Source organism: Cinclus cinclus, chromosome 3 (assembly GCF_963662255.1).
Source record: "Cinclus cinclus chromosome 3, bCinCin1.1, whole genome shotgun sequence".
NCBI lineage: Eukaryota > Metazoa > Chordata > Aves > Passeriformes > Cinclidae > Cinclus > Cinclus cinclus.
Genome location: NC_085048.1, coordinates 8955314 through 8973134, shown reverse-complemented (window position 1 = coordinate 8973134; position 17821 = coordinate 8955314). Strand labels below are relative to the sequence as shown.

The 17821-nt window shown below is 37.0% G+C and overlaps 1 protein-coding gene across 1 annotated transcript in view; it reads right to left on the bottom strand.

Annotated features, from left to right (window-relative positions):
• Positions 1-837: 837 nt before the first annotated feature.
• Positions 838-17821, bottom strand: part of APOB (apolipoprotein B) — a 35076-nt gene continuing 18092 nt past the window's right edge. Inside the window, 9 exon segments of the mRNA XM_062488442.1 lie at positions 838-1047; positions 1049-2659; positions 3695-3878; positions 4705-4819; positions 5265-12845; positions 13747-14123; positions 15762-15907; positions 16193-16380; positions 16509-16684. Coding sequence (XP_062344426.1) covers positions 838-1047; positions 1049-2659; positions 3695-3878; positions 4705-4819; positions 5265-12845; positions 13747-14123; positions 15762-15907; positions 16193-16380; positions 16509-16684 — 10588 coding nt within the window.

Sequence of the window (17821 nt, the reverse complement as noted above, 5' to 3'; positions counted from 1 at the left end):
GGAGAGGAAAACTTTTTGGCTCCCATCATACACAGTGATGTCTGTGAAACTTTGACACTTGACTAAACTCATAATAAGTAAAACATAGACAATTTAAAGTGAAACCAGAAATATCATGGGGAAATAGGTGAGAAAACCCTGTATTTCTGAAGTATAAATTAGCCAGTAGAAAGAAAACTCATATAAAATCCCTTGTGTGTTTGTCTGAAAACTGACAAAGGCATAAATTATTTTTTTATTAAGAAAACCTTTGTATTATCATCTGCAATTTTCCAGGAGTCATATTTCTACATATGTTCATAATTCTATATTAATTTTCAATTTTTTGATGCATTTTTCAGAATTTTTAATTTTTTAAATTCATGTTTTTATACATGCTTTTTTCCTTACTTATCTATGAAGGTATTTCTGTGCTGGGGATTAGATGTGTTTCCAAGTCTTCCTTCAACTGGCTTATGAATGTGACCTTTATCTTAAAACATGTTTATTCTATGTATTCCATAGCTTTTGTGACTATTTACAATATGCATTGCACATTATTAACTTGATCCAACATACTGTGAATTCAAAGAAAAGACTTCCCATTGACCTTGAAAATTGTTGGATAAAGTTTCATACTCCAAGTAAAAGTAGGTGTAATGAATGACACAAAAATGTAATAAAGAACTCATTTATTTGCTTATTAAGCTTATTAAAATAACCTAGTGTAGATTATTAAGTTTTCATTTACAACTTCCTATTCAAACGTATCTACCTGAAGCTCCAGTATACTGATTGCTGTTACATTTAAATCCATTTTGGTAGAAACTTGTTACTTCTTCTCTTCTGCATGCCCATTCAGGTGTTCATGCGCTGCTGAATATTTTCCACAATGTCCTGAGGATTCACTTGCTCAGTGTCAAGTTGCTAATCTGTGAAGTGTTGCATTCCTTTCCATTTCCTGGAGCCTTTCCTGATGCCTTGCTGAATCAGTATGTGTGTCATTTCCACTTTAGTTGTGAGTGCCTGTCTGCTTTCTTGGGGCATTTGGTAAATGGACTGCCAGTCACATGGGCACCTGTATTCTAAGCTCTCCTTGACGAACAGCTACGTACGGTTTTATGCTCTCAGCTGTTATTTGCTCTAGCCAGCGAAGAAACTCTGAGATATATTGCAGGAAAGCAGAGTAATTTTCTACAGTTAGATCAATTAACCTTTTGGCTTCGCTGATTAGCTTTTCTTGGGACTGACTAAGCTGCCCATAGATCTCCCGAAGTTTTTCTTTGAGTTGCTTGTTATGTTCATCGATTTTCCTCTTAGCAGCTGCAGACCAATACCGGATTTTTTCCTGAGCAGCAGATGAGAGTTCCATGATCTTCTGTTTTCCTTTTCCTTCAATGTCAGTTATAAGGTCATAATATTCCTGACTGTAGATTTCCACCAATTCTCTTACTTGGTCTGTCAGGCGTGTAACAATGCCAGCAAAATCTTCAACGCACCGGTTGTGCCAATCCACGAGATGATTTATGATATTCTTCAGCCATCCCAGTACCTTGTCTTCCACCTCATAGTATTTCACTGACAATCCAAGTGTAGTTGGATCAAAATACTCCTCCCGCAATGACTTTACATAGAGAAGCAGCTGGTGCAGCTTTTCTGAAAGGTCCTGGAATGTCTTCTGGCTAAAGTCTTTGAACTGAGAAATGTATTTTTTAACATCTTTTGTCAATGATCTCAGCTTCTGGGCAAACTCTGAAGCCATTGCATCTCTGTACAGCTTTTGTGTTTCGACTTTGAGGTCTTCAACAGTTTTGGATTGCAAGTTTCTAACCATTTCTTCTACCTTCTGAAAAACTTGTTGCACTGCTTGTTTCAGTTGCTTCAGCCTTCCTGCAAAGTCAGCTTTCTGAAGAGTAGCAAATGTCTGCCTGATTTTGTCCTGCAAATCTTTCAGCATTTGTTTAATTTGATCAAGTACATTACGGCCTCTAAGAATTGTTTCAGAAGCAGGAAGTTTGACTTCCAGCTCATTGATAGCCGCAATCAGGGCATCAAAGTATTCCTGAAGTTTTGAAAGGCATACATCAGCAGTTTTTGCCACCTTCTCTGTAGTTATGAGGTATATTTCTGCACCACTGTACTTTTCAGACAGCCCAGGGACCTGAAATTTTGTGGTTTTCAGGAATTCAGTGGCAGAGTCAATTACATGCTTTATTTTCTGGTGGTACTCTTCTATTATGTCAATTAAAACATCCAAAAGTTTTGCTTTTACTCTTTGATAGTCAAAATGTTCAGCCTGATCTGCTGCTCTTCGATAAAGCCGTTTAGCTTTGAACTTCAGCTCCTGATATTTGTCAGAGGCTTCGTTGGCGGCTGTGCGAAGCTGAGCATCTATTTCATCTATTTGATTTGCAGCAAAAGTGTATGCTTTCTCAGCACTATTCTGCATTATACTCTTCATCTTTAAGGTAGCAGCACTAATTTCCAATCCCATATGCTCCTTATGGTACCGATTAACATACCTATAGACTGCATTTGTCATTTTAGGCACTCTTTCTTTCAGACCCAGCAGCAAGTCTTGGGCAGCATTCTCATTCCAGTTGAATTTCATTTGAATCTGGTCAGGTTCCTTGAGGGATATTTCACCTTTTAGTATGTCAATGTCCTTCTGGGGAGCAGACTGAAAATACAAAACAGGGTAAGAAAACTCCAATATTATTTATGAGTGCATTTCAATGTACTCATTGTTGCATCTTTAATTTTATCATTTATTAAGACAAGCACTCTCCAATTTTTTGTCCACTGTCTGTTTGCTGTCTGTTTGCTCTCATCTTGAAAGGTTATTTTGGAAGAAATTATCTTATATCAAGCTACTTTGAGCTTCTTCAAAGAGCAAGACTAGAACATAACTTAGTCTGGTCTTTAATATCTGACTACAAATAAGATTTTTCCTTCCTTTGTATTAAATGCCTATCATGTCTCATAAGGCAAGTGAATTACTCAGGAAAATGAGCCTTCTACCCATTCCTGAAATCCATTAAAGTGAATTCAAAAAGCATCTTTTTCATATGAAAATGTTAGAGGATTTAATTTTGTAATAATTTAAATAAATGAGACAAATTAGACAGTTACTCAGAATAGTTAATAAATCTTCAAATGAGAATATATTTGCATGTACAGTTTTTCCATTTTTTTAATAAGTAGTGAATTATTAATTGCTTGTGATCCCTAAATTGGTATATAATTTTGGAAGGTAAGATTTTAATTCTCAAAATTACTGTAGTATGCCAATAATAAGAGCATATATTGTAACATGTTAGTGGATTAAAAAAGACACTTCACAGATGGTCTGACCTCTTCTATTTGCCTTATTCCTATAATGGTCACTTATGTAGTAATTCTAAGTACTGTAATGGCTATCTATTAAACCTGATGGGTAACTTATCTAAAAGTGATTTTGTCCATTCTTCACCTTCAGTCGGTGTGCCTCCTTGACATAGGAGATGGAAAAAGTAACTGTGTGAAAGAGCTGAAAACACCTCTTTACATAGATATTATTTTTAGTACTGGAAAGGCCACTTTAGGAAATAAAGCCTTTTATTACTGATAATACAGTTTTTATTTGGTGGTTAATTTATACACAAAATTTAAAAGGGAACTTTTCCTCTGACCACACTAAACATTTTTTGCTTTTTATTGCTCATATCAAGCTTACCTGAGTTTGGTAGTAAACTCTGGCTAGGAAAATTTCATCATTCCCTTCCATGACATAAGCAAGGGTCCCAGATGAGGGTGAGGATATTGAGCCATAAGATTTCCTTTCATTCTCTTGGTAACGCACATGAACATCTGTGAAAGTTGGGCTGATGATGTCTAGTGATAAAGTATCCTCCAGGACTCTGCAACCACAGTAAGTACACAGCTATGAAGCAATGCAGAAAGCACAAGCTCAATGCTGTATGTCTGAACATAGTGCCACCTATAATTTCATATGTATATATATGTATGTAAACAATGCCTTTATGATGAAAAGAAAATGTAGGGTTTACTATCCACATTTCTTAGAATTTAGCCTGACACATTCAAAACTTTGTGTCATTCCAATTTTCCTGCTTTAGGTAAAACTATATTGAGCTCTGTTGTGAATTTTCATTAAATTAGGCCAGCAAAACAAAACCTGTAGCTTTACAGTTGTCAGTTTTCTACAGATTTCTAGAAACTGATTGCAATTTTCCCACCAACACAAGTATAGGCACTACTGTTTACTTACATATGAACTTACCTTCACTGATTCTGTCCCTTGGATGTATCAACATAACACTTGCAGATTGACACAGTCAGTAAGAGAGACATGTCTAATCCCTGGTGTGGGGACTTGTGAATAAAATTTTTTCTGTAGTGGTTTGTGGTGACAGAGGGATCTACTGGGAAGAAACCCAACTATATTGATGGTTAGATCTAGAACTTCTCTGATTATAAAATACTGTGTTTATGTCTCAGTGATTTTCTGACATGGGGCTGGTGAGAAAAGCTGTTCTAGAAACCCTGAGAGGGAACAGCTTTCAAGTTACCTTGAGGGGGAAAAGGACACAGCAAATAATGGCAGGGTAGATATACAGGTTCTTATTAATTACTCAAAGTACCCTTGGGCTTAGAGGTCAAAGCAACAACACATCATTTGCAATTATGTCTATTATAGATTATATTATTAGAGCAAATCTTTACCCAAATCCTGAAATAGTCAGATTTTCATTGTAGTTTGCACTCATGTCACGATGTGAAAAGCTGCCAGTTGTCTTCACAACAAGCACTCCTTCTTTATATTCATAGTTTGAAACAACTGTGAAAAAATTTAAAATATCTCTATTACCAACAAAAAATACAAAAGACATACCCAGCTGTATGTTAGATAGCCAGCTGTGGGCCATCTTTCGCTGATACGTCAAATTATGCTTCAAGAAACTGAATGCCCATAATGTCCCAAACAAAAAGACATGAAAACATTTGTTAGACTGGAGAATTTTAAAATTCACATTATATCTCAACGTGGATATGACACACAAATACATATAGTCATTAATCTTTAGAGTGACTGACTGAAGCTCTGATAGTAATTTATGAGAAAACGCCACTGCTGGTAAAAGAAGAGTCATCTAACGTCAAGGCTAAATAGACAGAAACACTTTCATATGCAAAGCGCTAGGGAAAAAAAAAATATCTGAAAAAGCCTTGTCTACAATAACTTCCCCCCAGAAATCATGGCATATAGAATTGTAATGTCTTACCATTCAGGTCATATTCCAGGAATTGCAATGTTGAGCTGCAGGTAGAGTCAATGGAATGTTCAAAAGAGTCCTTCTTATTTGTCAAGTCTGTTCTCCAGGTGACATTGTACAGAGGAGAAACAACTTTGAAAGATCCAGTCAAGGCACCAAATGATGGGATGTAAATTCCAGCAGGCAAGGATATTTTCAGAGGGGGGACCTCAATTTTCTGTTCAGGAATGGTAATTGTAGGCATTTCAAAATCTGCAATTTTATTAGCTACTTCATCTAGATCTACAGAGAAACTGCCAAATGAAACACTCTTTGGTAAAGTGAACTGAGACATAGTTATTTGGTATTCAGGTATTGTCACCTCAAAAAATGGCATTTTATATTCTTCTAATGTAATATAATTTGCTCCTACATCCACTTTGGGGAATCTTAACTTTGGCATTGTGGGTAAATGGACATCAAATGGCATTGTGCTTAGAGTCTGTGGAATTTTTATGTTGCGCAAGTCAACAGTGTATGCTGGGACCTGGAGAGTGGTGAAAGGAAGGCTGAACTCTGGAGTGCTGAGGACAGGGCTTGGAGCCTTTAGGTGTAACCCAGGAATAGTGACAGTGAAGCCGTCGGTCAGCTTATCCACAGGTAAGGGGAAAAGGTAACCATCCTCACTCTTTGTGTACACGAGGGATGCTGAGCCATTCAAGAACTGTTTCCTGTCAGCACTGGTAGTGACGTCCAGCTTCATGATATCCCATAAGCTCTTCTCAGAAATGGGACACTTGATGACTTTGAGGAAGTCCATATATCCTTCCAAAGATCCAGAAATAACAAATTCTGCCTTTGATTTTTCATTTGATAACTGCATATCATGACTGAGAGAGAGTGAGTGAATTTGGCCTTCGCCCTTCCAGCCAGCTTTCTGGTTTGCAGGACTGATTTTCACTACAACAACCTCATTAACTGATGCCATGCCCAGGTAGGGATTTGGCTGAATGGCTTGAATCTGAAGATCTGCTGATACATCCCAAGGAGCTAGCTCTAAGGTTGCTTTGCATCTCTGAGTCCCCGTTGTTGTGAAACGAGATGTATATCTTGCATAGTTCTTCCCATTGTGCTCCCAGACTGCATAAATACGACGGGTCGATGCTTCAACTGCAAGTAATTCTTTGATTTCAATGATCCAGAGTCCATCTGCTTTAGAGTGGGCCTCAAACTTGAGGGATGACCTAGCTCCATTAGCATTTAAATAGGCATTTGCCTCATGGTCTAACCTTCCAGAAAATGCATTTCCAGTGTAAAATACTCCATTAATATCCCCAGTTGTAGAAGATTCTACTGATATGTAATATGTAAGGCTCTCTAATGCAAATTTGTGAGCAATTTCTCCCGTAGCACTGGTACCATATTTGAGAGTATTAAAATCATACGTTAATTTTAGACCTGAGGAAAGAGTGGGTTTAGATTTTGTATTTCCAGAAAGTTCTTGACTGAAATTAATTTTTAAAACTGGTGTGTCAACTTCTATATTTGTTGCCACAGAAGCTTCCATGATCCTCTTTAAGAGAGTGATAGTGCTATCATGGTTTCCTCCTAGATATTTGTTATTACTCAGGGACAATGCTGTGGCCAGCTTCAACCCCCTTTTTCTTGTCAAACTTGTTGAACCATCCAGCTTAAACTGCAGAGCCTCAGTGACAGAAGAGGATGAGACACTGAGATGTCCAACAATATCTGACTGATTAAACAGCCCAGCATTTGCAGTTAAAGTGATTACACTGGATTTAAATGAGAAGTCATAAGTAATGTTACCCATGGCAGGAACTAAGATGTTGTTTGCTGAGCTGTTGATTCTGAACCTAGGAAGTTTTAGAGTGCGTAGATCCTGGGGGATATGGAGAACTGGAAGCTCAAAAGAAGGTACGACTAGTGTGTAAGATGGAACTGAAAATCCAATTATTGGGACTGTGAATCCTCTTGTGCTTATTTCTTTTGGAAGTGTGAAACCAAAGGCTGGCATCTCAGCAGTGAAAGGAGAAACTTCAATATTCACAATTGGAATGGTGTATCCTGGAATCCTGAGAGTCCGTGGTATTTTGTTCAGTGATGTTTGTATCTTGTACTTGTCCAGTTTTGTTTTTGCTTCATTATATGACTTTGTGAGAAAATCTAAAGCTGCATTTCTTCCTTTCTCAAAATGCTTGTTGAATAAAAGGATGTTTTTATTAAGTACTTCATGCACTTTTGTTAAAGGAAGTGGGATTGCATGCATGTCTTTGTTTTTCTCATACTGAGCTTTCAAATTTAAATCAAAGGATTGTCTTGTTGTCTTCAATAATTCCTTCAGGCCTGCCTGTTCCCACAGTGAGTAATCTTTTAGTTGAGGAGTTTTGATTCCAGTGTAGGGAATTTGAACCTGAGGAATGCTTAGAGGAATGTTTAGGAAGTCCAGGTTGGCATCTCCATTCATTTCGATATGAACTGCAATTCTGTCATCATTGCTGCCAGCAGACATATTATGGGAATATCTGTACTGATTGAATCTGCCACTAGCTTGCCAGTTGACCTGCTGAACAGAAGAACTGAGGGCAAACCCATAGTTATTCAGGAAGTCAATTTTGCCAGTCAGTTTCATTGGGAAGCTGATTTTCACATTTCCATCATTGTTTGTTGAAAGACGAATTTCAGAAGGGTATGCCAAGAAGGAAAGATCATTATTTACAGTTCCAGTAATCCGTCCATGGAGTCGAGCATTGTGAGAGCCTGTTAATTCTACTTTCATTCCTAGAAGCTCTCCTGTGCCTTTCACATTCAGAGTGCTGTGTCCTACACGCTGTGACTCAATTTCAGACTGAATCTGAAGTGCTGCAGACATTAAGGAATGACATTCATATCTCATAGCTTGGTTGACTTTCAGGTACTTATCATTTATTCTGTTGTTGGCAGAAAATGTAATACTGGGGCCCTCAATCTTGAAAGTGGCATGTGAATCATGAGTACCTTCATCGGAGAAATTAGGTAAAGCCCATTTCCAGTTTCCTTTACCAGCAGAGGTAAATGATATGTATCCTGCTTCTACCTCTGTTGTCATGTTATTGACCAGATCAGCCTGGCTGGAGAAATCAGCTTGTGGAATATTCAGTCTGTGAGAATATGCCATTCCACTCTGCACCCAAATTTTTCTTTGCAGCTTGACCATTAAATTACTCTGTAGTTCTACTGAATTTTTCTTAGTATGTAAGTTTGCTCTAGTTTCAGCTTCACCTTCTACTGAGGTTCCTAAAAATACCACTTCGTTGGTGTGATCAACTTTAAGGAATCTGTGGTTGACTTTCATGACATTTTTAAGGTTCAGCTGCTTCATGTCAGGGGCCAGGAGACGTGAATCTGCAATAACACTAAAAACTAGGAAGTCTAATTTGGATGTTGTTTGAGCTGAAATGGAGGTAACAAATTCTGGACTGTTTGCAGATGTGGTGGTATTACGAAGCTCAGCTTGTGTAGACAGCGTGAAGAATGGAGAGGTGACTCTGAAAGAACCAGACAATTTGCCAAATGTAGGAACAGTCACAGTATGTGGGATAGGTGGGAGCTGGAACTCTGGTATCTTCATGTTAGGAATCTGGAGCTCATTTAGATTTAGCTTTGGAATCAATAATTCTGGTATTTGAAACTGAGGCATTTGTATTTCTGGGAAAGAAATGTCAGAAAAAGGCATATCTCTCATCTTCAGATCTTTTAAATAGACATCAATAGATGGTAACTGAAATTCCGCAGACATGAATTTGTCTATTGTTCTCACAATCAGAAGCTTAACTTCAATCAAGTCAATTTTGAATGAAGGAATTTGAAAGGTATTTAGAATTTTAAATTCTGGGGTAGTAAATTTCATTGGGATTTTCATGTCCTTTAGTCTCTTAATATTGATTTCATAGGACGGGATATGGAGATCAGTCAGTGGGACAATGAATTCTGGTGTTTGAAATGTTGCTTCCCGAAGACTTCGGAGACTAACCTCAAAGGCAGGTATAGTGACTACAATTGTCCTGATTTCAGGGACTTTAAATCCAGTTTCAACAAACTGTTTTAAATTTTCAGCCCAATTTTTTAGATCATACTCTTCAGCCAATGCAGTGATTTTTTTGAAAGCTGTGTTCCATTGGTCAGAAATGTATATAACAACAGAATTGTAGAATTGGCTTATCTTCTGAAGACACCACTGGAATTCCTGGGAAATATCCATTTCAGAAATCCTCTCTCGCAGATCTTCCAGATGTTCATTTACCTTGGCTTTGAGATTAGCAAATGTTGTTGAGTCTATGAGCTCCCTCAGCCAGTTAATTATTGCAGCAAGCTTTGTGTCCTTTAACTGTTCCATGTATTTTGTAATCACAGATCTAAAATCTCTTATATATTGTTTCAGTGCTTCTGCTTTCTGTGGAAGTTCTAGATTTCTGAGTTCTTCATTTATTTTCTGGGTCACTTCTCGAATTTTGTTATTTGTGTCATCTACAAATTGGTCATAGTCAAAAGCCTTGAGCTTTTTAACAACCATATCAAGAAACTTGTTGACTTGCTTTATCATCTTTTCATAATCAAAGGTTTGCACTTTCTTGACAGCATCATCAACAAAAGCAACAACTTTATCAAAGCATGACTTCACATCAGTATTTTGCAGGTAGATGGTCAGTTTCTGAACAGTTTCTTTTATTCTGTAGGTTTTAAGCAGTTCTATCATTCTGTCAATTAAAAAATATATCTGCTTATCAATTTCATATTTTACAATCAATCTGTGCATATGGCCACGGAAAGCGCTGATCTTCTCAGATAATTCATATTCCTCTATCCAATTTAGAATAAAGTCTTTGATTTGTTCAATAATTTCATTAATTTTTTTGATTGGCAAAGATTGCTTAATTTTTTCTAAACATTCTTTAGCATCAAATGATTTAATCTGTTGTTTCAAATTTTCCGCAATGCTTCTGATATCAATTTTCTGAATCTGAATCTTGAGTAGTTCTAGGTTTTCATGGATTTTAGCTGTAATCTCGTATTCATCATCAACATTTTTAATCCAAGCCAAAGCGCTGCTTTCGATTTTGTTAAGATCATATTGTTGAAAAAACACCCGCAATTTTTCAATGATGTTGATTACAGTTGTTCTTACCTGATATTTGTTATCTAGAGCTGTCATTGTTTCAACTATTTGATCAAGAAACTGTGCAATAAGTGCTTTAATGTTGTACTGTTCGTAGCAGTCTTTTATGTATTGCTCAACTTCTATCAGATAGATCTGCAGCTGAGACAGTATTTCTTGAAGTTTGTCCATGGCTTTTTCCAGCATAATTTGGAGATCATCCGATGTTATTCGGTAGTCCTTTGTGAAAGCCACAAAATTATTTTTCATGCTGCTAACTTTGTCTTTGATATCTAATGTGTCCACGTAATCGTTAATGTCCTGTGACAGTTTGTCCAAAGTTGCTTTGTATTTTTTCATGTGTTGTTCCATGTCTATGTTCTTCAGGTGCCTTTGTAGGGCCTGGAGTGTGGATAGAATGGTGCCTCTGAGTTTTTCAAAGTAAAATGGCAAATTTTCCAAGACAGGTAGGCTAATAAGATGCATATCTTTATTTTTGTCATACTTCACAAAGCCAGAGATGCTGAATTCTTGAGGCTCTGACACCCTGTCCCTGAGACCCAATACATCAATTAAATTAACTTCTTCGGATGTTAATGGTAGCATGACTGCTGTGTCCATTACAGAGAGATCTGCTAAAGCTTTTCCATTAAGTTCCACACCAATCCTTTCTGCATTATTGTAAGCACTGAAATCTTGTGAATAGACATTATTGTTTAGCTGACTTTTCAATTTCCAAGCACTTGACTGCTCTGATGGGGTAAAAAGCATATGAACTTTGTTATCAAGCAGTGTAGTGTACTTTCCTCTAGACTTCGAGCTATGGCTGGTAGAACCTCTGTAATCATGAGATAAAGTGAAAGCAAGAGGCTCTGCTTTAAACAGGAATTTGCTGTACAAGTCTCCTGTGTGCTCACCCACAGCAACCAGCTTGCCATTAGCATTGGTGTGTACGTCAGCAGTGATGACAAACGGGGCCATAGTAGAACGCACAGCATTGCTGAAACGGAGAGGCTTGGAATCACAGTTTGTGTTCATGGTAAGTGAGGAAGAAAGTCCTGCCACATCCAGATGAACCCTGTGACTCACTGCTGCACCTTGAACATTTGCCACAGTGTCTGTTTTCAAGTCTGCAGTCAGACCTGCACATGTAAGGGTGTAGGTGTGCCTTATTTCATCTGCTCCATGGGCTCCTCTGACATTGCCACCCAAGTTCATATTTAGAGGCTTGAGAAGGAGTTCTGCTTTGTTGGAAACTTCTGTTTTAGTGTATTTAAGATTATTGCTCAGTTTAGCTGTTAGTGAGCTAGGCTCCAGTTGAAGGTCAAAAACATGTTTGTGGAACTTGTCAAAGCTGAAGCTGTTGTCTAATTTTGAAACAAATGTTAAAGATAAGCCTGGAATATTCAAATCATTTGTGTACTCCAACTTAATATCTTTGAATGATCCCTGCAAATTATTTGAAAACTTGAGTCCTTCTGTATTAACTCTGAAGTTTAAAACATGTTTGTTGTCCATGCCCAGAACTGTACTCTGATATTCACTTCCCAGTGTTATTTCTGTTAAGCTCACTCTTCCACCTACATTGAATTTTGCATTGTTTTTCCCATAGCGCCCCGAAGAGGACAGTGATATGGAGCCTCCAGCAGTGTCGAGCTTGGCATTCATTTCACTCTGCATTGCCAAGGGACTAAACTGCATGTTGGTTGTTGCACTGCTGGCTAGACCATACCGATTTACATTGAGTGATGACTTATGTGCAGCTCGATTCTTCTGATCAGTCAGGGAGATATCAGTGTTGAAAACAAGATCCTGGGAAGTGAGAGAACCTGCAAACAAGGCAAAATACTGGATTTGCTTGTAAGTGGCTTGGTATTCAGATCGAAGTGCTGCCATCTTCTTTGACAAAATTATTTCAAGCTTATTGACACCTGCAGTATGTTGATACCTCGCATTGGTTTCAGATGACATTTTCAGCTGGCTGTTTTCACACTTCACTGAAGCTGTGTTCTTTAATAGCCCATTTTGTACATCAGAAACTGAAGTAATGGAAAACAAACCATCACTGTATCTGCCAGACATCTGATTGGTAGCCTGAAGGTAAGAAGAATCCAACTTCAGATTTGATTTTCCTTCTAAAACCCGTCTCTTTTCATTGTATGTGGTAGACAGACTGTAAATGCTTCTTGCAAACACTGAAGCCACTCCCAGCTGCCCTTCCATTTTGATGTTATTGGTATTCATGTTATTTATTTTTTCAGAAAGAATATCACTGGAAAATGAAAGCTGAGGACCCAGGGTACTTGATGCTGTAAGTGATAAGGTATAGTTTGAAACTGGAATAGGTTCATAATTCTTCTTGCCGGACAGCTTAAAATCTGATGTTAAGAGACTGTGCTTCAGGTGATTTTCATATGCACAGATGAATCCATTTCTGTTATATGATGCTTCTCCAGAACCTGAAATAGAAAAAAAAGAGACAAAGGTAGGTGTGTCTATACCTTTTCATCTTTGAGAACCTGTCTGATGCCACTGAACTTCTATGCTACTGCTTGAATTGGAATTACTGTTATACCATTTTGTTTTAAAGGCCCAAGTGCTTTGGTAAATACTGAATTTTTTCTGTAAAAATGGCTACTATTTTGATATTTGAAGCTAAAGTTTTGAACTACAAATAAATTCAGTTTCTACACTACTCTACTAAATACAATAATGTGAAATGACATAAAATTATGTCATTATTTAAACTCAAACTAAGAGAATGGACTCAAGAGTAGCCAATATCTAATATTCCTAGATTTTAGTGTTTTCTTTATCATGCCTCTGTCATGGTGAGGAGTTTAGGACAAAATGAAGTCAGGTTGTCCTTCTGCAGTTTCAGAACCCAAACGGCAATTTTAGGGGAACTAACTTAAAAATACAATATTATGGCAATATATGGACATAAAAAAAGAAAATAAGACAATTTTATATACATATATACACATATTAACAGATTGAGAAACAAATTGTGGGCATACCTACGCATACACTTGCACACCTGATTTTGAAAACAGTTCACTTATCAGCTGCACAAGTGTTTGTAGAATTATGCTTTCAGTTTTGAAGGATATTTTCTTCAGTAAGGAATACCCAGGAAAATATGGACTCTAAAAGTCTTTACTGAATTAAACTGACTTCAGCTTCAGTACCTGAATAAACACACATAATAGCTATAAAATCAAAGAGAAAGTTATTCAAGATCGCGCAACACCTGTCTTTAAATAAGTGCAGGCAAATTAATGTATTATACCTGATATAAGGGATGTAAAACAATTAAAGTAAGCTTGCAAACACTGCAGTATTAGCAAACATTCTTACCTTTCACACTGTAGGCAAGCAGCTCAAAATCTGAATCAGCATTTGTGTTGTAGGTCGCTTTTATGCTGGTCACTCTCTCTGTGGTGCTGTTAGTCACAGTGTACGCGCCTGTCCAGTTGTAAAAGTTGCTGTACACACTAGCAGAGACCTCTAACTTGCCCAGCAAAGGCATACGGAAAGGATAGGACTTTGGAACGGTAAAGGTTGGGATTCTGTACTCCTGAGATGGCACACTTATTCCCATGGACTCCATTACCAGGGGAGGTGTTTTAACAGTCTTTGGCACCCATATCTCATCGGATGATCTTCCCGCAAATGGTAGAGGAATATCAATCACAAAACTGTTTTTATTTAAGTTGTATCTGACCCGGCCTTCACTGGAAAATAAAGATAACTGTGTTAGAAATTAAGTTCATAAAACAGGAGTTTTAATTATTTCCTCCTCTGTCCATGATACTGAGCTTACTTACACACTTATATCAATGACTTTCATTTTAGAGAGAAATGTAATGATCAAACATTAATATCAACGTTTTCAAGGACTCATTCATTCTATCAAAAGTACTTTTGGTATCAGGGAATTGTTTCAATGTTTTATCTTCTCATTTCATAAACAAAAGGACTTGCAGGTAAAGTTAAAAAAATCCCCCAAAATCACTGGCACACTTGTGGGATGCTGAGTACCAGAAAAAGGCAATTATATATTTTTAAAAAGTGATATATTCTTATAGAAATCCATGAAATCATATTAGTGTTAGACATGGTAAAAATCTAAAATTAAGGATTTATCTATCTTTCTCTTTGTAAGCATTTAAAAAGTTTCATCCAAATATTCAGCATTTTTTTTATTCTGAATAGCAGGAAATAAAAATCTAAGTGTGTGACCAGGAACTAGGACTGGAAAATGGATCATTGGTCAAAAAAGTGTAGTTACGAAAAGACAAAGCAGAAGGAAACTTGGCCTTAATTTCTGAATGAACAATAAGCTGGCAAAGATACATTTTTGTTGCCCTAACTGGTCTTTCATATTGCATAATCTTGAATTTTTATATTTAGAGCTACACCCGAAGATAAAAATTAAGCAAACACTTCTGGAATTTGTTTCTTTACATCGAAATATTTAAAAAGCTACACAAAAGAGCAGTAAGAAAACATTATTATTATTATTATCAACATCATCATCATCACAGATGGTAACAATCTAGTAGAAAAAGCACTTTCTTCCTTGCTTATACTTAGCTCAGGAGTGGCAATATGGCAGAAATAGAGATGTGTGCCATTAATGCACAATACCATGTTAGCAGAATAAAAGATAATACATGGAAAAACAGATCTAAGAGATACAAAATTCAAGACTCTTCTCCATTTGATTTTGGAATCCAGTCTTACACTAGCCTCTGTTGTCCTTTGCATTCATTTCAGTATTTCATTTCTATGAAATGTGACAGAAGGGTAATGACCTATCCTGCAAAATTCTATTAGGTAGCAGAGATGGAACCAAACTAGTGCAAGCACCCAATCCACCCATGTACAACTTCCCTCTGAGCATGTGAGGAGGTCAGGTGCTGTACTGGTGGAGGTTAACCAGTATGTGTAGGGGAATGGGAAGAACAGGACTGCACAGGAAAATGTAGGAGCTATGAGGGTTATGGCCAAAGTGTCTGCAGGGATGTAGGACACAAATCTATAAGAAACATGGCTTCAGTAGTTCTGTGGCTTGAAGACTGTTGAACGTTGTATTTTTATTCAGTATGCCTTGTAATATAATACAATACTTTGGGATTTATTCACATACTAAATGAAGTCAAATCTGTATTAAATATGTGTATGAATTCCTCCATATAATATCATTTCTCTGACCTTAAAATTCTTTGTTATGATTCCAGTTTTATGCTAATGTTTACAGCAATTCCATGTTGTTTTATAAAACCAAAGTAAAATAAAATAACACTAAAATGTGAACCAATATCTATTTTCAGTTTCCTGTTTCACTATATCCCAATTTCATTCCCTACCTTTTCAGGAATAGTTCTTCAGGAATGGTGATAACAGGCAGGTTAAGTTTCTGAATGCTCAATTCCTGCAGTGCACTTAGTTTGTCTTGCAGAGCCTGGGAATAAGGGACATCTTTTGATGTCTTTTGCAGCCAGGTGTTGGTTGCCTGCAATGAGGAGAAATGTTTTTCAAAGTAAATAAAAGTCTTAGGACTTCCCAGTGAAGTTATCTGAAAGTTATTTGAACTACCCAAATACTGGGGTCTAGTATCTGCTATTACCAAATCTGGTATCTGCTAAAGTGACTCATTCTATCAAAGCTGGAAATAAACAGCTAATTGAATCTGAGTGATTTTACAAGTAGTTCTTATTTTGGCTTTCATGGGAGAGGCAAGAATTCCTCAGGACTATGTACTGGAGCTGTAATATCTACTGCAGGTTGAAAACCATACCACGATGAATTGTGACACAATATGTCGCAGTGTCATGTCTGTGTGAGCCACTTTCTGATCCAGGAGTTTGTTGGCATGCTTCTCTAGGGTTTTTGGGTAGTCTGAAAAGTCAACTGGGAAGGCAGAAGACAGTTTTTTCACAACAGCACTGGCGCCTGAATTCCACTCTAGCTCAACTTTCTCAGCATCTAAAAATCATTAATTTAAAAGAAAAGGGTAAAATTAGTAATTCTCTTGTTTTGAGAGATACGAACGAATGCAAAAAAAAATGCTTAGATTTACAGGTTGTGTATATGGATCACATTTATGCCCCTACCATATCTGAGAAGAACTCTTTTTGAAATTGAGTTTCCATGAACTGTTGCAGCTGAGCTGATCTGAAGATATGCTTTGTTTGGTGAATAATTAATCAAGGCTTCACTTCTAAGTTCGGTTTCCAGGCGAGGAAAAGAAAGGATGCCTCTTAACATTGCCTCTTCCACTCCAGCATATCTATGAAAGGAAAAAATGAATGTGAATAAAAATATTTAATTGTATTTCTTCAGGAGCAATTTCAGCACTTAAATTTATAGCAAAGGCATAATAGGTGTTATAAAAATTATATTTGATCAAACTTGTAAACACTTTTAATTCAATGAATATTTTCAGCTTCTGCTAGATACTTTGGAAAATCTGTAGTACACTATGTAATGATACTGTGCAGATACACACAGTAATGAGTCTGTGTTACTTTCATAGGAGTGAAAAAGATAGAAATATCTACCTGTCCTGGTAAAGCTGTAACTGAACAAAATTCTAAATGCCTTACTCAAGCTGAATTCTCTACTCAGGATACAGACTGTGGCTATGAATCAAATAGAAACAAAACACTTGGCAAAATATATTATGCCACTGGGCTCAATTTTCCTTTATTCACATTTGTTTTATATCTCCGTTACTTTATCAACGCGAGCAAACTTTTAATGTTATGTTAGTGCAAATGAAAGGGAATTGAGGTCCCTGACATCTATCCAAAGCTCCCACTGATATCAGAGGCAATTCTACATGAACAGCAAAGACAAAGACTCCCTGGGGCACCATCAGGATCACAGAATTCCATGGAAGATTGAGGTTTATTAAAGAATGTGATCAGCCCATTTCAGTATGGGCTTGTGAGGCAGACAATTTTAGAAACCCTGGCAGGCTGAACATTTTTGTTAGCTCCCCTGTAGGTGTTCCCGGAAATATTCTCATTGAGAAGCGTGGGAATTTTTACAGGAAGCTCTCAGTTATTTTTGGTTTTGTTTCTTACTGAGTGCCATTAGATTTCTTCATGGGGAGATGTAATAACTGCTTTTAGAGCCAAGCATATCCAGTAAAACATAATACCTCTCTGAACAAACCTTGCCTTGTTTATATCCTTGTATTATCACACCTGCAATAACAGCAGTACAATGCATTCTTGTAGTCATGCGTGCACAAACATCAAAGTAGGAAAGATCAATCAAGGTATTATATGTATGCATTTGATGTATTACAAATAAAATATTTTAAAGTTTTAAAAATGGGGTTTCAATGGTAACTTTGTCTCTGTATTTAAGAAATTTCTCCAAAACGAGATAAAATTTTCCCACTATTTTACATCAAATA